Source organism: Chrysoperla carnea, chromosome 4 (assembly GCF_905475395.1).
Source record: "Chrysoperla carnea chromosome 4, inChrCarn1.1, whole genome shotgun sequence".
NCBI lineage: Eukaryota > Metazoa > Arthropoda > Insecta > Neuroptera > Chrysopidae > Chrysoperla > Chrysoperla carnea.
Genome location: NC_058340.1, coordinates 70,527,387 through 70,553,559, shown reverse-complemented (window position 1 = coordinate 70,553,559; position 26,173 = coordinate 70,527,387). Strand labels below are relative to the sequence as shown.

The window sequence follows — 26,173 nt, the reverse complement described above, 5'->3', positions numbered from 1 at the left end:
ACTTACAGCAGATATATCTATAGTTAAGTTGATTTGTTTGTTTTGTAGTAACTAGTCTAGTACTTTACTAGCAGCTAGCTAGTAACGTATACAGTACTAGCACAGTATGTAATGTAGTATAATAGTAATGTAAGTAGTATTTTCCTTTAATGATGATGATATAACGATATATTGAATTGATTCTAAAACTCTACTTATAGATAGATATGTTGACTATATGACTATGTTGTACTTGTAAGTGGATTCAATTGATTTGTCATCAATGAGTACCAGAATGAATTCAATTCAAATATCTATCTTTACGTATAGTATGGATGTAGTTACCAAATGAAAACAAAATCAGTATATCAGTATTCAGTTAGTACTCATACAATTTTGTAAAACATTGTCGATTTTACATAGATTTTTATTTAGGATGCAGTGTTTTTGTTATCAAGTTGAATATATATTTCTAAAATTGAATAGGAAACTTTCAAATTACTCTACTTGCTAAGAAAAAGGTAGCCACTTCTCCATATTTGAGCGGAAAGTTCCAAAAATCGAGAAGTTTCTGCCGATTTACAATATCAACATAAATTCTCCAGTAAATAAAGAAATTTGTTTCATATTCAGATAAATTCGACAATTCAGGGCAGCTTTTATTTCAAATAATTTGAAGAAAGGAGAAAAGGAGAAAAAGAGAGAGAATATACTTTTTTCAAAATACGTCCAATTTTTCAGTTATTTAAGGTTAAATACTCTGAATTTCAATCGCCAATAACTCACAAAGTTTTGAATTTTCGAAATATACTTAAATTGCACTGCACAGATGGTTAGATATCACCGGGGTATCGATTCCCGTTGCCATTTTTAACATATATTTTTCCTTATCCTAGAAGGGGTGGTTATCACTCCAAAAGTACCACTATAAAACTAGGGCCAACGTATAACTATCAACGGATATCTGTCCAATTGTGAAAGAAAACGCCTGATCCCACGAAATTTTAGAGATATAAATTACGAGCAGCTATATAGAAGTGTATTGAACAATTACAATATTTGCTTATAAACAACACCAGGATTATAAATAATATTTCTGTGAATATTGCAACAGCATCTTGTAGAACGTACGATACTTTCATGTTTAATCGATAATTACTTAACATAAAATACATCATCATTTAAATAATAACTATAGAGATGTATGTTGAATAGTCAGTCTTCAATCTTCAGTCTTCATAGTCTTCACTATAAACTATGTAGGTATATCTTCTTTATAACAATAATGGTTAACTAACAACCACCATAGATACAAGTTATTTCTTTACATGTATATTATCTATAGACTTTCTTGTATGATATACTAAATCAATTTGGTCTAGGGCTAAATGTAGTTAATTCAATTAAATAGATAGAAACAGAAATTAAAAAATAATAAATAAGCGTATTCTGATTCCGCCCGTGTGAAAATTTTCGTGACTTTTTTTTAAATTTTAAATCAATTTTAAACATCGATGGACTTGCTCTATGACCTCGAACTTTCCGTACTTTAGTATTTTCGTCTGTCAATACATACCTACGTAGTTAATTTTTCAGAGTTGTTAAATAATTATTAATGTAATTAAGTGGTCATAGTGTCCGACAAATGTCCCATTTCATTTTTTCAGACCGATAGTTTAAATATGACATCATCGTGCTCATTGAAGAGACGTTTGGTAAACTCGCGAAAAGGAAGCCACACACGAAATTTCAAGTATGTATTAATCATTTTTGAAGCACCCTTTCTCACGGTCTAGATTTTATCCGAACAATTCAGGTTGTTCTTCATTTCCTTGAAATTTTCAACTCTTAAGATATTGAACAATAACAAACTCTTTCTAAAGTTCACAGAAATAAATATTTTCTTTTTTTTTAAAAAGGTTTTATACATGCTTTTGATAACCACCTTTTAAATTTCTATTATATATCCATTTATTTATTTATTTATTTTTATATCCATTTTAAAGTTGCTCTCAAATGCTACATCTGGCCCTTGCCTAACATGTTTTATGTATATGTATACATGTAGATATTTATTATTTAGTTTAAATGTAATTAAATTTAACAATATATTATGTATGTATATAATAAAACTATGATTTAGATTATATTATGTTATATATGTACATAAATGTATGTTCGTATGTTATAATTTCTATGAATTATCGTCATAAATATCATTTTATGTCTTAATTTAATAATAATATCAATTGTTTTATTATTTTCTAAGAATTTATGTATTGTTTATTATTATTATTATTATTAAACATATGTACAGGGTGGGACATTTTAATCTATACACATAAATATCTCATTTTGTAGTTAACCAATCAAATAATAACTTAAACAATAGTTGCACAGGTTTCTTTAATGACTAATTTACATCCTAAACGGTCAGAGATACAATAACACTTTAAATTAGAAATTTGATCCTCATAGAAAAACTAAAGATCAACCTTAAGATATATATTTTGAAATCATTATTTCAACTTCAAATAATTCAATATTCCTCGTTTAATTTTGTTACCTTGAATAAAAGCTTATTCTTTACAATATCAAATTGTTAATATTTATTGCTGATGTTTGAAAGATTCTTTCTATATAAAGATCACATAAAATTGAAAAAAATTATAGTAGGTACGTGCTTTCAATATAATCAAATAATTTGTAGACGCTATCTCTACTATTGTTGAAATGCTGTTATCTTCAAATTTATTTAGAAGAGAGAAAATAAATACAATAACACAATAGAAAATGCCTCAACGTAGCATAAACGAAAAATTCGATAAAATTCAATTACGACTTGTTTATTTATTTTACAATTTAGTGGTGTAGTATAGTTTTGTAAAAGAATGTTTGAATTTAGTTCGGCAAAAAAAAAATTGTGCTGAATGGGAAAAATTAGGTGATGTGTTGTAAAATACGATCAAAGAATTTTTAAGTAGTTTAAATAAAATTAAATGTATCGATAGTTTTTATGAAACAAATCATAAATCTAATCAAACTGTTTTCATTAATTTTCTTATACAAAAATTTTTATCTTTGACTGAAAATGATGATGAGGAGTTCCATATCCTCTAAAGGATGTTGGAGATCACTAGATTCCAATTTGTTATATCTTGAACAATTCGAATATAACTTCAATGAATCTTTTCTGCTCGACTTTATACATTAGAACAAGTTGTTGCACTATCTTTTTTTAATTACTTTTGATAATGATTTTTTATCTTGTAGCATTTTCAACACCTTATCATTTTTGACCGAAAATAGTAATATAAATTTCATAATATCTTTAAGTCTTTAGGTGCTTACATACTCATTTCTTTTTGAAATTTTGACAGATAATCAAGTTTTTAAGAGTTTTATTTCTAGGTTTTCGAAAATGGCATTCTTTTTGGCGTCATAATAATTCTCACTTTAATTAATAAGTGTCTGTTAGATATGAATAACTATATATCAAAAGCGAATTTATAAAATTTTTCGACGTAGGCAGTTTCAAAAAATAGCCACCTCCTCCCCCCGTAATAAAAATCTGTCAATAAAGACCTTAGTTCTTAAGTTTCAAGATCGCTTTGGTTGTTTGAACGCAGATGGATACATTCAACACAAAAGCACTTTCCTAAATCAAAAGTAAACATCGCTACTTACATATTCGCTCTAATTTAATTTTTTTCAGTATTCAAATTGATCTAATTGCTTAAAAACGAAAATTTACTGTAAAATTTTCCCCTATTTTGAAGTTCAATCACAAGTCCGTCTATAATTACTGGATATACTGACACTCTGAATATTTTCCGAGTAATTTTCAGTAGATTCATCTGCTGTGAGATTTCTCTTTTTGATTATTGAGAGTTCAAAGGCTTGCTGTTCATTTTTATTAAAATTATCCCTTCCTGTAGAAATTATTTGAATTAGACTAGTCATACATGTGTCATGCAATATCAACGGACTGTAAATTTGTGTATACTTACACAATTTATTTTATATTAGTTTTAAAACTTCCATGTGTGCCCCTTTGTAACCCCGCGCCTGTAGACACGTACCGACTTGGCCTTATCGATAATCCATTTTTGCTTTATATGTAGATGCAGTAAAAATATGGTGGAAGAGCAATTAAATTGTGTGGTATATAGAACCAGTATATCATATATGTGTTTATCTGCGCGTCCACCATATTTATTATTAAAATCTTCCATTTTTTTGTAAGTCTATAGAAACTTTTTTTCAACTCATAAAATACTTTTTTTCGGACGTAATTGTTTTGATTGAACAAGTATCGAACTATGTATATAAAATATATATCACACACGTATTTTTGTCGACTATTTATATAAAAATGTTTGAACATTTGTTTGTATTGAGAGCATTTAAAAATAGTCACTTGAATTGTATTGGAGTGGGATTGTGTGTGTGTGTCTATGTGTATGTATGTGTTCCAATCAGGATATAATAAATTACAACAGAAGTTTAAAACAATCAAATTCAGTAACAACAAGTTCTATGTTCTGTTCAAAACACATATATACCTACATTTTTTTATTAAATGAATCATTTAGTTTTGAGAGTATTATAGCATGTTATATATTGATTGTAATACCAAACATTATACGTAATGCATGGGATGGCTCCAAAAACTGTCAAATTAGAAGCGTTCTAATCTTTGAAAAAAAAATTATGTTTCAGTTTTTTAGATTTGAAGTACCATTAACGAAATTTGAGTTCGTTAACTATCGTTTTTTTTTTTCTTCATATATCTAGAATGATATCTATTAGTCAAATTAAACATGTTGGAACTATGTTCCTTATCGCACAATATCGTTCTGATTTGGTTGCTGATTGGGAGGTAAGGAAACTTAAACTTTTGCAGGCAATATTTTTATAATTTGTCATTTTGTATTTTTTGCCAAAATTTTATGTTTTTTCATTTAAAAAATGAGTTGTGAAAGTAAGTTATCAGAAGTTAAAGAAAATTGAAATAATTTAAAGTCAGTTCTAGGAAATTTTATTTTATGCCATAATAAATATCCTGATCAAACCAAATTTTGGCAATGTACGAACATATTAGGTTGACTACTAAATCAAAAGTAAATCTTTTTTAAACTAATATTAGAATTAATTCATACAGTAAAAGTAACTGTATAATTAAAGTATTTATAGGATTTCTATAAAATTAATACCTTCAATATTCAGAAAAATGTCTTCTAAATAAAACATTTAGCGCTACATTTATAATAAACGAAGATACGAAAGGAAAATTGTTCCTACTGGGTGTCCCACGACACCTATCGTTTAGTTTTTAAATAAGGAAAGATATTGAAAGTAAAAGTTTGATAAATTAATCTTGTTGTTTCTCTAAGTTTTAAATTTACAGGGAAAGTTACATTTAAGGTTCTAAAATACAAAATTTGATTTCTTATCTTTGGGTCGATCGAAAAGTATTATAAATAATCATCGAATTTTGTATCTTTTGAATTGAGATAGTTACAAAACTTTTCGTCAGACAATTTTTTTTTAATTTTCACTAAATATACGCGATTTAATTTATAAAAGTAGAAGTTTTCTACTGTCTAATCTATAAAAAAGGTGAAACAATATCATCAAAAATATATGTATTCACAAAAAGTTAAATTTCCAATTTTTTATGATTAATTTCATGTAAACTCTTCGTCAGATTTTAACGTGTTAATTTCAATTCAGGAATTTTTTACTATATATAAAGCCCAAAAGTTTTTAGGTTTTTATTTTGCAATTATAATGAATTTATAATCACCTATAGATGTCACAATAACAATGTTTTATGACTTTGAATAGTCACACACAACGAACCATCCATTTTAACAACTATACATAATATCAATTATTTAAAATGGTGTTTTAAAATGGGTTGCAGCTATAAATATATATGGACTAGCTGTGTAGTCAAACACAATTTGAAAAACAACTAAATGCAAAAAAAAAGTAAAAAATAAAATAAAACTCATACCGTTCTATATACACAAAAAAAAAAAGTAAATTAAAAAAAATTATTCAAATAAAACTTCATTATATATTCAAAAAAAAAAAAAAGTAGGAAAAAAATACAAAAAAAAAATGTAGGAAAAAAAATATGACAACAAAATATTCATGGCATTACATTAATTTGGTATAAAATACTAGATATATATGTTTGGAAAAATAAAATAAAATTTTGTTATTGAGGATAAAATTTTGATAATTTTTCTCCAATAATTTTATTTCTATGTTCAATGTATTTTCTTTTTTTTCTGTGATGAATATGGAAACTGATTTATTTATTCATAAAATGAAAATATGAAATTAATAGCGAAATAAATTTGTTTTTTTCGTCAGTTTATCTGCCTGTGTTTCTAATAATCGTCCCTCTTTATGCAACAAGAGATGTCTTTATTAAAGATGTCCTTTTTTAATTGTGGACTTTTAGCAAAATATCATCAAATAATTTTCTTCGTTAAGAGTAGATGCATTATGAAACTATGAAAACGCAAAGAAACACAGTTATTTACAAACTACCATTAAAATTGGTAATTTTCCATTTTTCTTACCAATTACCGATCGCACACGACTTTTTCGAAGCATCTTTTTCGCATTTTCGCAAATGTGGAAAAGAAAATTATCATTTAAAGCTAAAATTTGAGACCAGAACGAATTTTCTGAGAGTCATACAAGCCAAGAAAATAAATGGCAAAAAAAACGATATTTTCGCGATAAAACCGTGTTCTCTCGTATAGTTTCGAGCGAATCTGATTTTAGATAGTCTCATTTTTTTTTCTTTTTTTACCTCAACGGCCTATTTCTTTATATCAAAATTCTTTTTTTGTTCTTCACAACTTTCCAAGGAAAGATGTCTTTCCTGTACTCCGATTTTTTCCAAAGTATGTTTTCTTAAAAGCTACTGTTTTTCTCCTAAATATTCCGTTAAAAAACCTAAGGTATTTTCTAACGTATTTTAAAGAATAAAATTATAATAAATTTTAATTTCGGACAGAAATAATTTATTGTGCAATCGAAACTTTTATTTTCTAATTTTGCAAGGAGCCTTGAATTTAACTCGCTTTAAAGTAAAACTCATTTAATTTAAATGACATTTCGCCAAATAAAAATTAATAATAATAATAATAATAATAGTTTTTCAATGATGATTTTCATCATTCAAGCAAGCCCCTGTGTAAAAATAAAAATAAAAGTAATTGAATACAACCAGAAATAAAATTAACTTGACTGGCTTTAGGGTCATTAAATTAAGTATAAATAAGTAAGGAGAGAGTAAGTAAAGATCTTTTAACCTTACAGATAAAGTATGTAACATTATTATTATGTAACATAAACATATAATATATAATTATAGCATACATTTATTTATATATATATACATATTGTTATCATACACATTAGATAACAGATGTACACTCCATGTAATTGAGACAAGTTTGTAAGTATTCAAGTGGTCTTGTATTCTGCTCTGCCTTTCAATACGTTATTTCCCCTTATTTAGTTTTATTTGCCAATTGCTACTAAATATAGTTAGTTTTACTATTAAACTATATATATTACATATATGATACAATTTTACTTTTATGTTATAGGCAATTTTATTTACAGGCTGGCTTTTGTATTCTTGTAAATCTTCAAAAAATTCAAGTAAGATCGTTTTTTTACTGTAGAAAATTAGAATTATTTTATAAAGAAGTTGACAGATATAAAATGCTGATCTTAAAGTTGACCGGACATTAAAGAAATGTATGTGATTTTAATGCTTTTAAGAAAGACTCTATCTAGCGTTAGAAAGAAAGAACTAGGTGTTATCTAGCATAGACTTGGGTTACTAATGTCGTTAAAGTATCGTTTTCGTATGCCAATGATTATTGATAAAATATTGAATGAATGATTGATAAAATGTTAGGAAAACTATCGCAATTATAAAAGACTGGGGTAGCAAATGTGGTACAGCACATTAAAATGTAAAATGAAGTATACATCTTTTGATTTCCATTCAATGAGAAAATCAACAGGGTCTTTCAGGTATAGTTTACATTTTTTTAACTCAATTTTGAAATCCTTAATTCATACGTGTAAATGTTGAATGAACGCATAAAAAACTTCTACTTTTATAAATTACATCTCGTCCATTGCGCTAAAATTAAAAAAAATTATTTTGATGAAGAAATTCTTAGATGTCAAAAATATTAAAAATTCACGGAAATTTTCACTCGCCAAGATGCACGTTATCCTATAATACGATTATTTATTATTTTAAGAAAAGTCAATAGTCAGTTTTCATCTAATTATCAAAATTTATTACGACCTAAACAACTTTAGTTTTTCAGAAAAAAGAGACGTAATATCACTTTTCAAAATACAAATTATAAGGCAATTTTTAAAAACTCAATTTGTTAATTTTCCAACGAAACCAATAACTATCGACAATTTAATATCGAACAGAACTTAATAAACGTTAACTTAATGTTTTTAAAAATGGAATATTTTACTTGAACTTCTTCAAATTTTGTAGGTTTTAATACAATATGTGAATAATGGAGCACTGAATATTGCTAGATTGTGTTCCAACCTGTAGACTATTTTACACTGAATAACTTTTATATATAACATATATATCAAAATTAAATACAATTGACGAGTTAAGTAATACTAGAACGGAGGAGAGACAAGCACCCTAGTTTTCTTTTGATAAAAATACATTTCTGTTTTTCAATAGTTTCCATGTAATGTTTATTGACAGTTGTTGGTAATACAAATTGTATCTTAATTTAACGGCCTTTTATACATCAAAAAAGTTTGAACAACATTTCATGTTTAGTTGTTGTAAGTTCAAATATACAAGCACTTCAAATGAACTACTATAAAATTACACTTATAACAGATTATTTATTGGATTGTTTATAAATATGTATAAATATTATTTAGAGGTACTTATGTATAAGTTTTACTGTAATTAAGTTATGAATATTTTAAGAGTAAATTGATTTTGACGTCATAAATGAAATATAATTACTTACTGTTTTATATAGTTTTTTGATAGTAAATTATGCATAAACTTTGATTATTAAAATCTAATTTAGATATCATTTTGTAAGTTTGCTTATAGGCATATTTTTGAGTACAAAATTGCACCATTATACAGCTTATTCAAATGTATAATTACATATATTTTATAGTTGATTCTCGTTTTGTAATATCCTTAAAGTTGACCGGTCAGTATTAACCCGCGGGACAGCATCTTTTTAGTTAAATGATCAATACATACTTGAAACTTCGTGAGTGGCTTCCTTTTGATGAGCCAACCAAACTTTGTCTTTTCGACTTTTTCCGAATATAGAGTGCGGACAGAAAGGCTGTTTTGTAAAATAATTAATATATACATGAAATTTCGTGAGTGGCTTCCTTTTAAAGAGCCTACCAAACTTTGTTTCTAGGACTTTTCCGAAAATGCTGCGTTTTCAAATGAGCATGGTAACAACCTATAGACAGTGGGACAAAAAGGAAGCTTTGTAAGATGATTAATACATACTTTGATTTTCGTGAGTGGCTTCCTTTTGGCGAGTCAATAGACCTTCTCTGTGCGGCTTTCGAGTCTACAGTACTTCTCTCTACGACTTTTTTCGAAAGCGCTGCGTTCTCAAATGAACACGGCTACGTCATATTTAAGCTATCGGTAAAATCAAAAGCGTATGAAAAGCGTATTGAAAACCAAAAATACTTAAAAACGACATGTTCGAGGTCATACCAAACGGTAAAAACACCAAAAAGAAGTCCCTCACGAAGTTTCAAGTATGTATTAATCATTAAACAAAAAGATAAAAATCTGAATTTTTGATATGTTTTGAATTGTTAGCTCATACGTATAAAATCGAAAGGTTTAAAAGTAATTAACTATCAAAAATTGGAATTTTAACATGTTGTGAATAGTAAATCATGGATAAAGGCATACATTTTCGATAATGTTGACTTGCTATCAATTAAAAAGTACAAAACTTCTACTTTTATAAATTATATCTCGTTCAAATTATTTTTTTTTTTTAATCCGACGAAGACTTTGGAGAAAGATTAGAATTAATATCTTGGGGAAAGAATTCAAGAAAATTTTCTTCCACCAAGATTAGCGTGTCAAAAGCGATTATTTCTTTTTTTGTATTTAAATCATTACATTATTCTGATTACTAGTGATGTTGAATGTTGAATGCTATCAAAAGTTAAATAACTAATTTTCATAATGAAATTTGTAAATGTTCTCTGAATTCTTACATAAGTCTTTTTCAAAGAACTGTATCTTCAAATTCATAAAAAGCATTAAAGATCACTAGATTTCAAGTGGGGATCACGAGCCTTTCAAATTTGCTTAGAATCCATTTGTACAAATACAAAAAAATAAATATTAGCCTAAATATATAAAGATACAATTAAATACCGATTTAAAAACATTTATTATTAAATAAATCAAAACGATTTTATTATTTATTTAATTTTTTTGTTTGTGGCCAAAACTTTTATTATCAATTATTTTGTATGTATAGATAGAAATATAGTCATTTAATGTAAATATTTATCTAGGAGGAACTTTTTTTTGTTAAATATAATAATAATAGATAGCTTACTTCTTGCCTATAGCAATATTCTGGTGACAATAAACATGTGTCTATTTATCGATATGATACCACATATTTTGTAACATTTTGCAACCAGAGAAAGAGAGTCATATATTTAACAAAAAAACTACCCTTGAGGGAGACTTTATATACATACACGTTACATCAATAAAGAAAGTTACTTATATGTAATAAAGTTTGAGAATTAGTTTTTCATATAAATTTCTAGCATTATTAAATAACATTTATTGAATTCCAAAAAAATACTCGACTACGATTTGAATACAATTACAAAATTTAAATTTTATAAGTAGACTGGTATTTACCCCGAAAAAAAAACTCTGATCTGGATACATTCGCATCAATTGCTAAAATTCCGTTAAAAAACACGAGGCTAGGTGATTGATTTTGGATCAAATATTTGATCAAAACCACACAATAATCGTTAATTTTGTCAATATCAATTTTTCTCATAAAAAACGAATTTTGTTTTTGGAAAAAAATTAAAAAATAGATTTCAATACTCATTTTTGTATTCTAAGACTCGAATTATTCAATAAAAATAAATTACAATTAAAACTGTTGCTGTGTACTTACACTGGGTATATTATCATTGTTACAAACACCTTCTGATAATAATCGATCTCGTATCTCCCACGCAAATATTGATGGACATTCACGTTTATAATCAGCAATCTTATTTACAACTGGTGTGGTGGCCACACGTGGCTTAGAACCACCAATGGCACGTGGCTTTATTGAGCCAGTTTCATAATATCTGTAACAAGAAAAAGAAAAATCAAAGAAAAGTCATAGAAAGTTAATATTGTATAATATTTTCTCTCGTGATGAGAGAAATTCTTTCAATTACAGAAGGATTTGAAAAAAAACATATTTTTAAAAACTGTAGATAGAGCAGCACTCATAGCGAGAGTGCTAACCGGTTAACCCGTAACTTCGTAAATCAAAGTATATAAAATTGTTAGTATAGTAAAAATATATTTTCTTACCTTCCAAGAATTTTCGATACACAACCATTGGAAACTTGTAAAATCCGTGATATATCACAAGGTCGTGCACCCGAATGTGCTAATTCAACAATTTTTTGTCGTGTACTATCCGGTAACGGTCGTCCATTCACATAAACACCACCCAATTGATTGATACCACTGTGTCCCGCCGCTGAACAGCCAAATATTGTACTTTGGCTCATAGCTGCGGCTGACGCGCTATGATGCATCAGCTCTTCCTCTGTGGTCATGCCAGCATAAACAAAAGAGAAAAATAAACATTAGATATGTAGCAAATACATTAATAAATAAAAATTCAAATTTTTAAGTTTCATGATAATTTTGAGATAATTTTATAGGGACATTTATAGCTATCACAAAAACTCAAAATACAAAAGAATTTTAAGAATTTGTTTTCCAGAAAGTCAATTTAAATCTCTACAATTGGATAAAATCATTATTAATTTGTTATTCAAATTTGTTGTATTGTGAGGATAAATTTCTATTCTTCTTTGTCAATTTTAAGGTCGAATTTTTAATTACTTCCAAGAAAGCAGGAAAAAGATTATTATAAAGATCAATTTCAGGTAATTATTGGAAAAAGAACTCAAGATTATTGAATATTATACAAAAATTTCAATAAAATTAAAAATAATTTAGCTTAACCACAAAAATCAATATTTTTCTGTTATAAACGAAAATCTAATTCAATTTTAATACACCACGCATGTAAATTTACTAAATTTGGGTAATTTACCCAAAATTTTGGTATAGTTTTGGTGTGTTAATAAGGCTAAAAATTAGAAATGTACATTGGTTATCTTGATATATTACTAAAGTTAACTGTTCGTCAGAAAAAAAACCGGGAAGATAGTCTTTACTCCATAGAAGACATAATCAAAATTTAATTGACAGTCCTTTCGAAAGCGCCCTAATCTAGGTGTTAATAGATTACCATCTTAGAAGTAGAACGTGTTATAAATAAGTCAACAAAAATAAACGCTATTATTTAATAATATTTTAACATCATTAAATCTTCGAAGTTTTCGAAGACTCCTCGAAGATTTTAATCTTTTTTTTTTTTGTAATAAACTTATATAGCCTACAATATTCATAGTAAGTTTATAATAGCATTTATAATAATTATAAAACAATAATATTGAAGTTAAAACAATTATATATTATTTTATATAAACATATATATAATATAGATAGTTTCATTAAAGTTTGTCATGTTCTATTATATATCTTTGTTTCATTCAATTAGTTTTGAATAAATACTACAAGCTGTAAAGGCATCATACTAGAGAGCTACCTACTAGCTCTTGCTAGTAAAACTTATATAGCAAGTACAAGAACATACTATAGTAGTGAAGTAGTTATATGTTTTATACGGTTACTATATACATATAGTAAGATTTATTTATATGTAAGTACTGTTTAGTTCAAGAAAATGTAAATCAAGCTAAATCAAATACATAATAGTTTAAAAAAAACTATAAAAAAAATTCTTTTGTAACTAGCTGAACTAAAAGGTAGAAAATAATTTCTTTAAATTCAGAAAAATTATTTTATCGTAAAAAGCGTGGGGTGTTCAATTTCAATTATTGTAAGTATTTTTTAGACATATATTATTGGTGTAAGTAAAGTCATTATGAAATATCTTAAAAAGCAACTCCCGCTTTTTTACGATAATATGATTTTTTTGAATTTAAAGAAATTATTTTCTGCTTTTAAGTTTACCTAGCTACAAAATTTTTTAGTTTTTGAAACTATTATTTATTCAGTATAAATATGGTGGAAGCGCAAATAAATGTCTATATTTTCGGATATGGAAATCGTTAATCCTGAAAATCCTTATCAGGTTTCAAATAAACTTATTAAATTATTGTATTGTCATCTATCCTTGATAAGTATGCCAAATTTCTAGTTAATCCGACGTTCTGAAGGGGGTTAAAATCATGTTCAAATTTTGCGTTACATACTAACATACTAACATACGTATGAAACTAATAAAAGCGTGTTAAAAACCTGACAATACACTGGAATATCATCTAAAATAATCGAATTTATGTAAATTACTGAAAATAATGAATAATCGTTTTTTGATTCTCTCTGTCTTTCTACTCGATATGTCAGTGGACGGATGTCTTACTTTGTATTCATCAATTTTTCTAAGTTCCCTAAAAGGTAACGGCCTTAAAAAAAGGTAGACCTATTCGGTCCATTTTCCAAGCCATTTTGTTCATATTTTGTTGAACATTAATGTACATAATAGCCATGAGATGATAAGGTTTATATAATGTCTTGTTGTTTTATAATAATGTTCTAACGATCATCAAAGTTCATTTTGACGTTATATGTTTACGAAACGAAAATCTAATTAATTCACATCAATGTTGTGTATATCTGTATTGTGTGTGTATGTGTATGTTTAACGGATTTTAGGTTAGGTTCTTAGGTTCTAACCTAACGACCACCAGACATACGTTAAATTGATGTAAAAGATTTTGTAATTGTAAAATTATAAAACAATATAGATGTGTTTGTATAATTTAGTCTTTGTACAACACATGCTGATATAATGGGTTTTTTTGTATAGTTTATAAATTAATTAATTTAATTAGCAAGAAAATCTATTTAATTTGTTGAAAGGTCATGTAAAATGTTGGAAAAAGTAAAACTATTTTGATTATCTTTGAAACAGAAGGCTAAAAACTTTAGATTTTTTTACATTATATTTTACTTTATTAAAATTTTATTTGGTTGTTTTTTCTGAAATTTTGAAAGAAATCTTGATTTTTCGACGAACATATTTTTAGCATTTGATTAGTTTTAACTTCTAAATATGTGCTTCCAAAACTCAAGAACCTTTAGCCGAGAAGAATGTTCAAATTTTGGATATCCTCAATGTAGTGTAACCAATTTTACGTCATCAATTCAAGTGTACGTCATCAGTTTTTACAGTTACGACAATAACTATGCTTCCCAAGTTCAAACATTTGTAGGAAGAAAAACTTTCGAAGTCATTAAAAAAAAAAATGAAATTATCCAATAAATTTCTATTAAAAAGTCTCACATCATTGTAACAAACAACAGATAATAGAAAGAGGCTCTTGATTCGAATTATAAACAAACCTGTTAAAAATTATACTCGTATATACAAAGCAAAGGAACGAACCTTTATGAAATACACATATCAAACAAAAATTAATATCATACTTAAGGTAGTTCCCACGTAACAATCAAGACGATTAAAGAGTATGTAAATAAATCTACAATATCAGAATCGGGTCATATGCATATTCAGCGGAATTATTTGCATTGACAACACCTGAACAAGGATCATACAAACGATTGAGAAAACCGTGTTTTTTAGTACAGAATCCATACAGAAATTTGGCCAATAAAATTTAATACGAATTTAGATTGTAAGAAAAAAAGTTTTAATAATGTAATCATTGTGTTTCGAAGTAAACGTGAATGAAAAATATCGGAGTAGGCTAGCAATGTATTTTGTAGAGATTCTCGTAATTGTATAAGTGGCGTCGAAATTGGAACTTCAGCCACTATTTTAGCGAATTTCCGAAAGAAATAAAAAATATTTTTGTATTTTTTTTTCAGTTTTAAGCAAAAAAGTACTGATGTGATTTTTTTCTGTAGTTGTTTAATTTTCGAAATAAAAATTCTTGAAAAAATAAATATGTAATATTCGATTTTAAGAAAAATGTGTTTCAATCTCTGAGGGAATTTTCTTGAGAAAAGAATTGAGAAGAGATTCAAATTGATCGGCACGTGAACCACCTTAAATAATTTGTATAATACAAAATATTACATTAAAATTACGTGCAACAAACAATACGTATATACTGTAATAATGTATTAAATTCATTAGCATATCGTATAGAAAACGAAGAACAAGCTCACGAGTGTACCTCGAATACAAGTAAAGTATGTACACATATTTTAACTCATTCCTCCAAACTCTTTCTCGAATGGTTCTCGAATTATTATTCCTCTATATATAATATGTAGAATAAGTAGTACCTTCCTATACCACTACCGTCGCTGCTTGACTGTTAGTCAGTAGTATGAATGTATGTGAACGAAGGCTTTCACGTCTCGGTACATTCTCAATTCACCATGTAATGGTTAAGACTAATGCAATTTAAGGCGCTAGTGTAGCGAGCGAGGCACACACAAGCAACCAGAGAGGCACAACTAGCTATATGTATATATAAAATTATGTAGATATATAGTTACCTCTCATCACTTTGAAATCCCTGTGCTTCGTCAACATCGTAACGTGTTTTACAGCGTGATCATATTATATATGGTGCTGTCTTCATACAGAAAGCTTAGAAAAGTTCGAAGGTAAAAGATTTTTTTTCCTCCTTAAATGGTAAACAAGCTATTTAAGGTACTTCCTCAAAAAGTGAATGCATGATCATACTTGAAGCTTCTGCTTCGAATTTTACTTATAAATTCTATAGTAATGTAAAATTTTTCTCTTCTAAAGTAAAATTTTTCGATATGTACAAAAATCAGATAAACCATTTGATATTTTGACATTTTAAACTAGAGAAGTAATAATAACTGATATAAATTTAATTTCGTTTTATTTATAGGCAATTTTATAACAGATACGATATACAAATTACATAATGAACAGAATTAAATCGTAATATTAGATCTCTAGCTTGTAAAAGCGGTACATTTTTAGATTGAAAGTCAAATAGCCAACACGATAAACTGGCTTTAATGAGGAGTAAAATTGGCTCGAGAAATTAATAAGATTAAAAAAAAATTCGCTATGATAAATCAACACTATATCGAGAGATCCGCTCGTGCAGGAATTGAACCCACAACCTCTGTCATACCAGACCAGCGCTCTGCCATCTAACCCAATTGTTTTACAAAACAATTTATATCATGATTTCTCGATGGTTTTTCGTCGAAACTCTCTGTAATAAAACCGTTCTCAACAATATTATTCACAATGTTGTTTGCAAATGACATCATCACAAATAACTTTAAGAGGTTAGGTCGCGTCATCATCGGTCTATCCGTTTGTCTGCGAACGGTCTGTGTATATGTATGTGTACATGTTGTTAGCTTGGTTCGTTTCGTTTGGTTTGGTCGTTACACACTTTTCTTCGGGTGTTTTAGTTTTCTAAATGAGAAAATGTTGATGTGCTGATGTTCCTTCTATATCTTTTTACTTGACATTTAAATAAAGATAGATGCTATGTGTTAGTGTGTGTGTGTGCATGTATTTACAAGATGATATGGGTGGTTGCTTGACTCTACAAGATGGATTATATTTATATCGTGATGATATAAGAAGTACCATATTATTCCTTTTAATATTTAGCCTTCGTCTACACTTAAAAACTATGTCCGAATATATTTTTTTTTTACTTGAAACCTTCAATTTAGGTTTGTATGCAAGGTCGATTGTGATTTTTATGTGTTGAGAAATTTTTACTTTTATTTGGACGTGGAATTCTCAATTTGCATTTTTCACTAGTTTTTAAGCCTCAACAGAATTAATCGAGTCATCGTCGAAAGCACATAAAATTCAAATAAGCAAAATTTAATCCGCCTTATTGCATGTATAATAGGAGTTAATAGGCTTTTTTTTCCTTAAATACGTTCCCAAAAAAATGAGTGTATGAAAATATTTGAGAATTACGTTCCAACTTTTGAAGATGGATTTTATTAAAACTGAAGAATAGTAGACGAAAGTAAAGTATCAAACTTTTCGATATATACCACAGTTTTTGAAACATTGATGTCTAAACATTTAGAGAAAATCACTTATGGAAGAAAATAACACAAAAATGCCATTCATTTCATCACTTTAATTGTATTTTATGGAAAAACGAGTGCCGCTTGTTATAATTTTCTTTATAGGAAAATATTTGTCATGCTTTGAACTAATGCACATTAGCTTTTCAACTTAAACTTAGAAAATTAGCTTTGTTACATAATAAAGCATATCTTTAATAACACTTCAATATAGGATTTACATGTTAAAAACACAATCTTCAAAAAGGCATTAATGAGAATGCATATACATGATTTAAAGATGATCCTAAGAAAATGTGATTTTTTAGGAACGTCCTTAAAAAGATTTTTTGTGCTTTTTATATTTTATTTTATACTAATAATTTCCATGGAATTATATTAACAGTTTTACTTTTTTTTCTATATTTGTTTTCTTTTTCTTTTTTATTTCGAGAAAAAGCTTTATAATAATAGTATATAAACTCGAAAAAGTCATATTTTCGATTATAATATTATTATATAAAAAAAAATAAAACTTTTAACAAAAAGAAACCCGACTTCAAAAGAAAAACTTTCCCAAAACAAATTAATATCCACTAAAAAGTAAAAAAATAACGATAATATAATGTAGTTAAAATTATTGTTATTTTTGGAGTCGGTATCAACCAAGGAAACAACTTTTGAAGTCGGTTTTCTTTTTGTTAAAAGTTTTTTAATTTGTGATTTTTAGTGAATCTGAAGTACAGTAACTAATTTTTCACTAAAAATAGGGTCATCGAAATCGGTTGGCGTGATATTGAGTTATTCGCCCTCTTGTCGTGCATACTTAATGCAAATTTAAGACTTTTATAATTTTCTCATGGATGCCGTTGTCAGAACTAAACCAAAATGAAATGGGACCACGCAGGAAGCATCAGCTTTCAAATAGATAAAGAATCATCAAAATGGGTTCACCCAGTCGAAAGTTCTGAGGTAACAATAAAAAAAAATACAGTCGAATTGATAACCTGCTCCCTTTTTTTGAAATCGGTTAAAAATCACGATTATTATTTAAATGATTTAAGGTCATGTGAATATTTCATTTCCCATATTTTTTGTTTGTTTCTTATTCAAAAATCTTCAAGAAAAATATAATAGAAAGTTTATTTGAAAATTTATGATATAATATAAAAATATACCCTCTATACTTTTGGGTAAAATTTGTTATTCAAAAATTTTTATGAAAAATATATAAGATTTTCCATACACTAAAATATATATTTTTCTCTTCAAATAGTAATAATAATAATAATTTTTATATATTTTACAGTAATATAATTCAACGCAGATATATAGAGATATAGAAAGAATTTTTCTATATATAATATAAATCGAATTTTGCGGTATCGTGTGAAAATAAGAATTTATTTTCACATGTTACACATTGCTAGAGCGAGAAGAAGGTTGGTTGATACGATATACTGCAATAAAATAAGAAAATAACCTCTAAAACGAATAAAAATATTAAAAAAAAAAAAAAAAACTTGGTGTAAAATAAAATAGAAAAAAAAAATTGGAATAAATGATTTTCTTAGTTATCGACAGACAGTCGAGAAAGGTTTTTATCTTTATTTTGTTTGTTTCGTTGTTTTCGAGAAGAATACAAAAATGTTTTTTCCATTAATGGTTATAGGAGTATGTTAGTTTCAGTTTAAGTTACTACTGGTTTTAACAATTTTATTGAATCCCGAGTTTTTCAATCCCCTGAATTTTGTTATTGCGTGGCTAATTTTCATAAAGGGTTCTATTTGATAACTCAGAAACAGCTCGTCTAACGTCAAATGAAATCAATTTTTACCATATTTTAATTCTAGCTAGTGCATTAAAAAATAAATTTATGTAAAGTTCTGTACAGGTTATGATTTACAAATATAAAGAATATTTAACGTGCGAAATATGTGCAGAACGCCTGAGCAAATATCTCATCACGCGACTTAAAATTACCGAGCAATCGCCGCGAGTCGTAACGAATTAAAAACGACTGTCATAATAATACTCGGTTTTTTGCTCTTGATTTAAGCTGATTTTTCGTCTGGTGCTAAAACTTGAATATAGTAAAAAGAGAAAACACTCTCTGTCTCATCGTACGACTAGAGCGGATTATATCTTAAATAATTCGAATAATTTCCGGTTAAAAATTGTCATTAGCAATACTCTGAACCATTTTGTTAGTCTTTCTAATTAAAAACATGATCGTTTAATGTAACAATTATTATTCTTGCTTCAAAGAAAACTATACACAGCTAAAAATAGTTAGTAATCGAAGAAAAATGTATCTTTCGACCTCATTTTTTTTCCTACTAATTAGAAGCAACCATCACCACAATATTTTTACCTTGCTAATAATTGAAAAAAAATATAACCACCTTTCTTTCTAATGAAAATCAAATATGAATTCATAGTTCGATGAACAATTTATAAATTAAAAAAGTATTTTTTTTTCTTAAATGAACAACATTTTGTTCGATTATTTATTATTTGTTCTATGAAAAGAGGCAAGCCACAAAACAACAGCAGCATTCTAGAAACTAGAAGGTATTTTATCATTTTATTGTCTGTCAGACAATAGAAACGTGGTTGATTCTGTATAGGAACATAGAAAGATCATTACGTGTTTCGAACACGGAGTATAACTGACTATATGTCGAACAATATAGAAAACAAGAAAAATGGAATATCAATTCATTCTTTATCTGTAGAGTAGTGTGAAAGAAGGAATTTACATTCATTTCAAAAATGAAGTCTGTTTTCTCTTAAGAACGTTCCCAAAAAATCACGTTTTCTTAGGATCATCATTAATTCCCTTTATAAACCGGTTCAGTCGTCATGCGTTCTAAATCGTTTTTAAAACGTTTGGCTACCAACTTAGAGGTTACGGGTTCGAATACAGGCAGCGGCACTTTGAGCAATTATAGTTAATGGGGCGGTAAAATTGTTAACTGTCGTCGCTTGAATAATATAAGCAAGTAAATTTTTTAATATCCCTTTGTAGATTTGAGCTGTTAAATTTTGGGTTGCTAACATATAACTCCGTTATTGAAGTGTTTTTGAAATGATGATTATCTTGTCCTTTTAGCAATATTAAAAAGTTTGGGTCAATTTTCGTCAGGAAAAAAATTATGTCGTGAGCAGGATTTGATCCCTCGACCTTTATAATCCTATTCCACTGCTTTAACCAACATGGCAACAAGCATTTACTAAACTTACATTATCTTGTAACATAATTAAAATATCATAGTGAATTTAAATATATATCAAAAGCTATTTAACTTTTCAATTTTACATCAAAGGTAAAAACCAACCCCATATGAATATACTCACAAGAATAAAATAAAACTATCAAATCGAAGTTGAATACATATAGAAATAAGGTAACTTCCAATCTAAAAAAAAACCATCCCATTATCATTATTTTCCCAATTATCGGTATACCATTGATAAAACACAACCTATACAAAAAACCATGATATCGTTCCCTTGAGTACAATACACTAGGAATTAGAAAACCTAACCTACAAAACGAAAAAAAAAGAACAAACAACTTTGCTGCTTTTCTAAATAAAAAACGAAGGCATTTCATTAATTGAAGCTTGATTAAAGTGTGCGTTGGTGTATGCGTGAATTAGCATTATATACAGCATTCAGCAGCATACAAGGAGTGATTACTAGCAGATAGAAGATAGACATTGTGTATGTGTATTGATGATAGTAATACTACCTATTACTTACATTATAGTACAGGATGTTACAGAATAACTGTGCACGTTAAGAATGCCTTCGAGCAAAAGATCTAACAAAACTTTAAGCACCTGCTATTAGAAATTATTGAAGTTGAAACTTATTTAGCCGCGTTGAGCGATTTTATTATAATAGTTTTCTAGTATAGGGAAAAAATGTTAATTTTATGGTCATCATATCGTGCATCGTTCTCTTGAAAGCGACATATCCAGTGACATACACATCACGTTGAAATATCTGGTTCACGACCGATCACTGAAGTTAAGCAACATCAGGCACAATGAGTACTTGGATGAGAAACTGCTTGAAAACATTGTGTGCTGTTGCCTTTTTATTATTTATAATAGTTTTTTATACCCATTATATAGCTTATACATAAAAAATTAGCTTCTGTCTATTTTTGGTGGCAAAACTGGAAAACTGGTCGATGTATTGACTTGAAATTTTGACATGTCGTTGCATTTACGTCCTATCCCTATATATAATTGATGTGAAAGTAAAGTTATTTGTTTGTTTGTGACGCTTTCTCGCATAAACTACTGAATGGATTTGATTTAAACATCAGACTAACACATGAGCAATACTTTATTGGTGCCCCCCTTTAACCCTCGGGTTGAACTTCGTCCTTGACGCCGCGTCGCAGTAAAAAACATTCCATGAATCGTAATGTTTCCCTCAACTAATTTATCTCTTAAATTTCTGAGCTATTTGGTGGGAATTTTATGATTCATTTTGGAAATACTAATATTTTCCACGTTTTTGGTAGTTTCTTCTACACACTGTAAATTACTTACATCATAATGAGTATATATATTATAGAATGTAGGGTAGGGTTCTGTTGCATTGCATTCAATTCATTCACAATAATATTTGAATGAAGGGTGACATTTTATTCGGCCTACCCTCCACATAAATGTGTGTATATTATGTGTTCAAGTTAACAATCGCTTGACTGCTCATTATGTGTGCATGCACCAAGCAAGCAATACTGTACACACACAAAACACAAGCAGTTAACTAAAGGTTACCATACACTAACAATCGTTTAGATGAATTATTATTGATATTAAATCGAAAACTATAGAATTATAGTTTATATTATATATCGTAAAACTATCAATTTAAATGTGCATGTTTTTATATTATATTGAAATTCGTTTTAATCAAAATTATTTATATTGGTCATGTTTTTGACATGTGACAAAATCAATAAATTGGTCATTAATTAAAATAATTGGTAATAGATTGATTATCGTAAACTATTATGTTTATCGAATTTACCAAAAATAAATTAAGAGCTCTTTTCAGTTTAAAGCAAATCGATTTTTTTCTTTTTGTATTAAAGTACAAACCAAAAAACACCAATTTGTTGCGTGATATTTAACGAGCGAAAAAGCAATAATTTCTAAACAAACTGGAAGGTTAAGTAACTTGCGGAACAGAAAGAAGCTTATGGGGAAGAATTTGGGTTAATATATTATCCAGGAATCGCTAACTAATGGTAGGTAAGTATGTTGATAACATACATTTAAAAAAAAACTTTTAACGTGGTTTCTACAATTCTGAAAAACATATTTGACCTATCAACTCATTGCAACAAAAATATTGCAACAAAAAAAAAAGATAGTCGGTCAAGGAAACCTGTCGACGGGGGTAAAAACTTAAAACTTTGGAACAACTGGCCTTCGGCTTGGCTGGAGCATTTGGCATAGCTGTTCACAACCAATTCAATTCTAGTTAAATATGGTAGGAGCGCAAATACATACATTTGAATAGTAAGATGTAATGTAATATATAATTTTTATGCGTTTCCACCATTTATTTCATGGGCTTTAATTTTTTGGTGCGGGACCTTAAAAACATTTTGTAGAGGATCGAATCTAAACTATCTTTTCACCCACTTGAACACACACGCAAAATTTCATCCAAATCGGTCCATCCGTTAAGGAAAAGTTCAATTACAAACACGCTATAATGGTGACAGTGACGATAACGCGAGTTTCCAAAACGGGCCAAAAGAAGTGTTCCCTTCAAAAATTTTTATTTTATTGCCATTTTTATAAGATGAAAAATTTCAAGTGATTTCACAATTCTTTTGAGATATTATCGGATCAATTTTCAAGCGTGGAATCCAATCAGCAAAAAAATGTAATTTTGGTTTTTTCGGAATTGACTTGAATAACCGCAATAAAAGAGTTATAAAGTGCATTAAAAAGAATTCTAGTACATTTCTAACACGCATTATAATGAATGGTAGAATTTATTATAATATATGTTCTATAAGTCTATAATATTAAATTGTAAGTTATTCGACCAAATACACATTGCTTATAGAAGATAGATAGATATCCGTATATATTGCTGCATACATTCAAAATAATTATGGGGCTGAATACTACTATAGCATATAGCATGCCTTGCTAACTGTAGATGCACAAGATGTGAATAGATGTTTTGGAACATTGCAAGTGAACAACACAATGTTCCTCATTTTAACTTTATACAATATGTATATGTCTATCATAGATGTTTATAACATATTCAGATTGCTAGAAGCCTTCTGAAGACAAAAAATTAAATATCAAACTTGGAACATACCCTATTCATTCTACTGTGTATACAAGGAAAAGTCTAGATTATGAGATATATTTATTTCAGTAAAATCAGATGCGAGTTGAATTCGTCGCGTATGCAAATGTAGTGTACTCTTCGACTGTTGCAAATTTTTCTCTTATTCGAATTTAAAATGATTAAATTTCCAGTCTTCTCAGAGGGCGAAACGACAAAATTTTATTGTTTTGTCTGCAAAATTGGACATGAAAACTGGCAAAAGTTTATTGTAATATTGCTAAATTTCGGACATTTCGTTACTTTTTGAATTTAGGAATGCAGTACATCTAGTGGCTGCGTTAATTAATGCAGCCTAGGTGCTTATAAAGCAACCTTATTTGTTTTTGGAAAATTAAATTATATTCTTTTATTACCGATCTTTTAAAATTACAGTACGCAAATATTTAAAGACGTATTAGGCATCTTATTCTGGAAATTGCACAAGTGAACTCCCTGCCCTATTTCAATAAGAAAATAAATATCCAAAACGAAACCGTTTTCATATCAGCTTTTTCGTAACGCTGAGAACTTTACACTAATTGGAATAATGACTAAATTTTTTTAATCACTTTGGATGAATGATGAAAGTGAAGTTGGTTTTTGAAAATCTTTAAAAGTACGAAAAATATGAACGTTTAAAATTGCTAATTAAACAAAGAAGAAGATATGGAATAGTGACGTCATTGTACGATATCACCATTGAGATTACATATAAAACCCTGTTTTGCAAGAAAAAAGCGTACAACAATCTTTGAATGATTTTTACTTCTTCGTTTTTTAATCAATTTTAATTTGTCTTGAAAATTTTGTCATGATATCAAGTCCACTTTTACATATTTATGGACCAATTTGATATCATTCATCAAGGAAGCGTATATTGTAGTCTTTAAGAGCTATCCAGATTTGGTAATTACATCTATGATAAGACATTCAAAACAGTATAATCCTACACTCTACACACATTATTCATCAAAATATATCTTGTAAAATATAATCAACAATATAATGTTTATGTCATATTATAGCTCGTAAAACATTTTTTTGTTGTTATTGTTGAGGGGGTGAATATTGTTATATCCGAATGTTTCTTTCCTTCTTTTTTTTGAAACTGCAGTTAATTAATTATGTGTTCAATCATACAGCAATTGGGGAAAGGGTCCAACCTATCCTTCCGTTAATCCTTAAAGATGCATTACAAACATTTTATATAATGAGATCTGAATTGTATAATTGTGTTTTATCGAGTTTTTTTTTGGGTCAACTTAAACAGTTTTTGATGGTTTTATCAAAAATAAACAGACCAGAAAATATCTCTTAGAAAAATTAAAAACTATGAAGACTGAGCAGGGAGCCTATGTGATATGGATTATGCGTGATTATTATTCAAATAGAAAATATTGAGCAACTCACCTTTATGAGGCATTTTCCAAAAAGATTCTGGTCCGGGCGCCGTGGTGCCGGTTGGACAATGCGGATCTACAACGGAACGATGATGCACCGAATGATGATGTGCACTATTTGCTGCACTTGACGCCACCGCTGCTAAACTTTGCAGCGTTCTGGCGGCAGCGTGTAATTGTACAACACTACACGGTGGATCGGTATTACGTGAATAATTACTAACACTATTATTGTTATTTGCACTATTTGTGGTTGTGTTATGACCGTGACCGTGATGATGAACACCGGCTCCGGATACCGGTGCAGCACCCGCTGTTTGAGTCGTCGCACCCAGTCTGTTATCGACACGAAATTAATTTAATCGATCGATATTTTCAGTCACTGAAATCAAAAAGAAAACACAAATATTAGAACATACTTGAATTCAAAATTGGAATATTTCTAAAATTTTTAGGAAATTTTTTGCAATAATTTAACATTATTATGATTAAAAATTCTAAAAATTTCCATTACAAATTTATATTACGCCATTTTATTCAAAAGAATTACCTTTAAAAATTTACGTAAAAGTTTTTTAAATTTTTTATTTCAAATAGAACCTTGAAATATTCAATAATTATTCACTTAAGGTATCGTAAATATGTTTAAAATAATAATCAATATAATTAATCAATCAATAATAAAATAAACTTTATCATATAAAAATATTATGCTGGTACCCTATTAATAATTTCTTCATTCATTTTTTTTAAAAAGATTATATGTTTTGATAAGGAAAAAATTGAAGAAAATAATTTTTTTTAAGAGAAACTACAATATGGCCTCAAAAATTGAATGTAATAAATCGGGTGCAAATTCCCGTTGAAATATTAATGGCATTCTCTTTTACCTTAAATATATATTTTTACATTTGTTAGTATACGCCATCCCATGTTACTCTGCGCTTCC

The 26,173-nt window shown here is 28.1% G+C and overlaps 1 protein-coding gene across 1 annotated transcript in view; it reads right to left on the bottom strand.

Annotated features, from left to right (window-relative positions):
* Positions 1–25,568, bottom strand: part of LOC123299318 (paired box protein Pax-6) — a 111,225-nt gene extending 85,657 nt beyond the window's left edge. Inside the window, exons 1-3 of the mRNA XM_044881682.1 lie at positions 25,235–25,568; positions 11,648–11,888; positions 11,235–11,415 (exon numbers count right to left, since the gene is read on the bottom strand). Coding sequence (XP_044737617.1) covers positions 11,235–11,415; positions 11,648–11,888; positions 25,235–25,247 — 435 coding nt within the window. The 5' untranslated portion in view covers positions 25,248–25,568. The remainder of the gene's footprint in view (positions 1–11,234; positions 11,416–11,647; positions 11,889–25,234) is intronic.
* Positions 25,569–26,173: the final 605 nt, after the last annotated feature.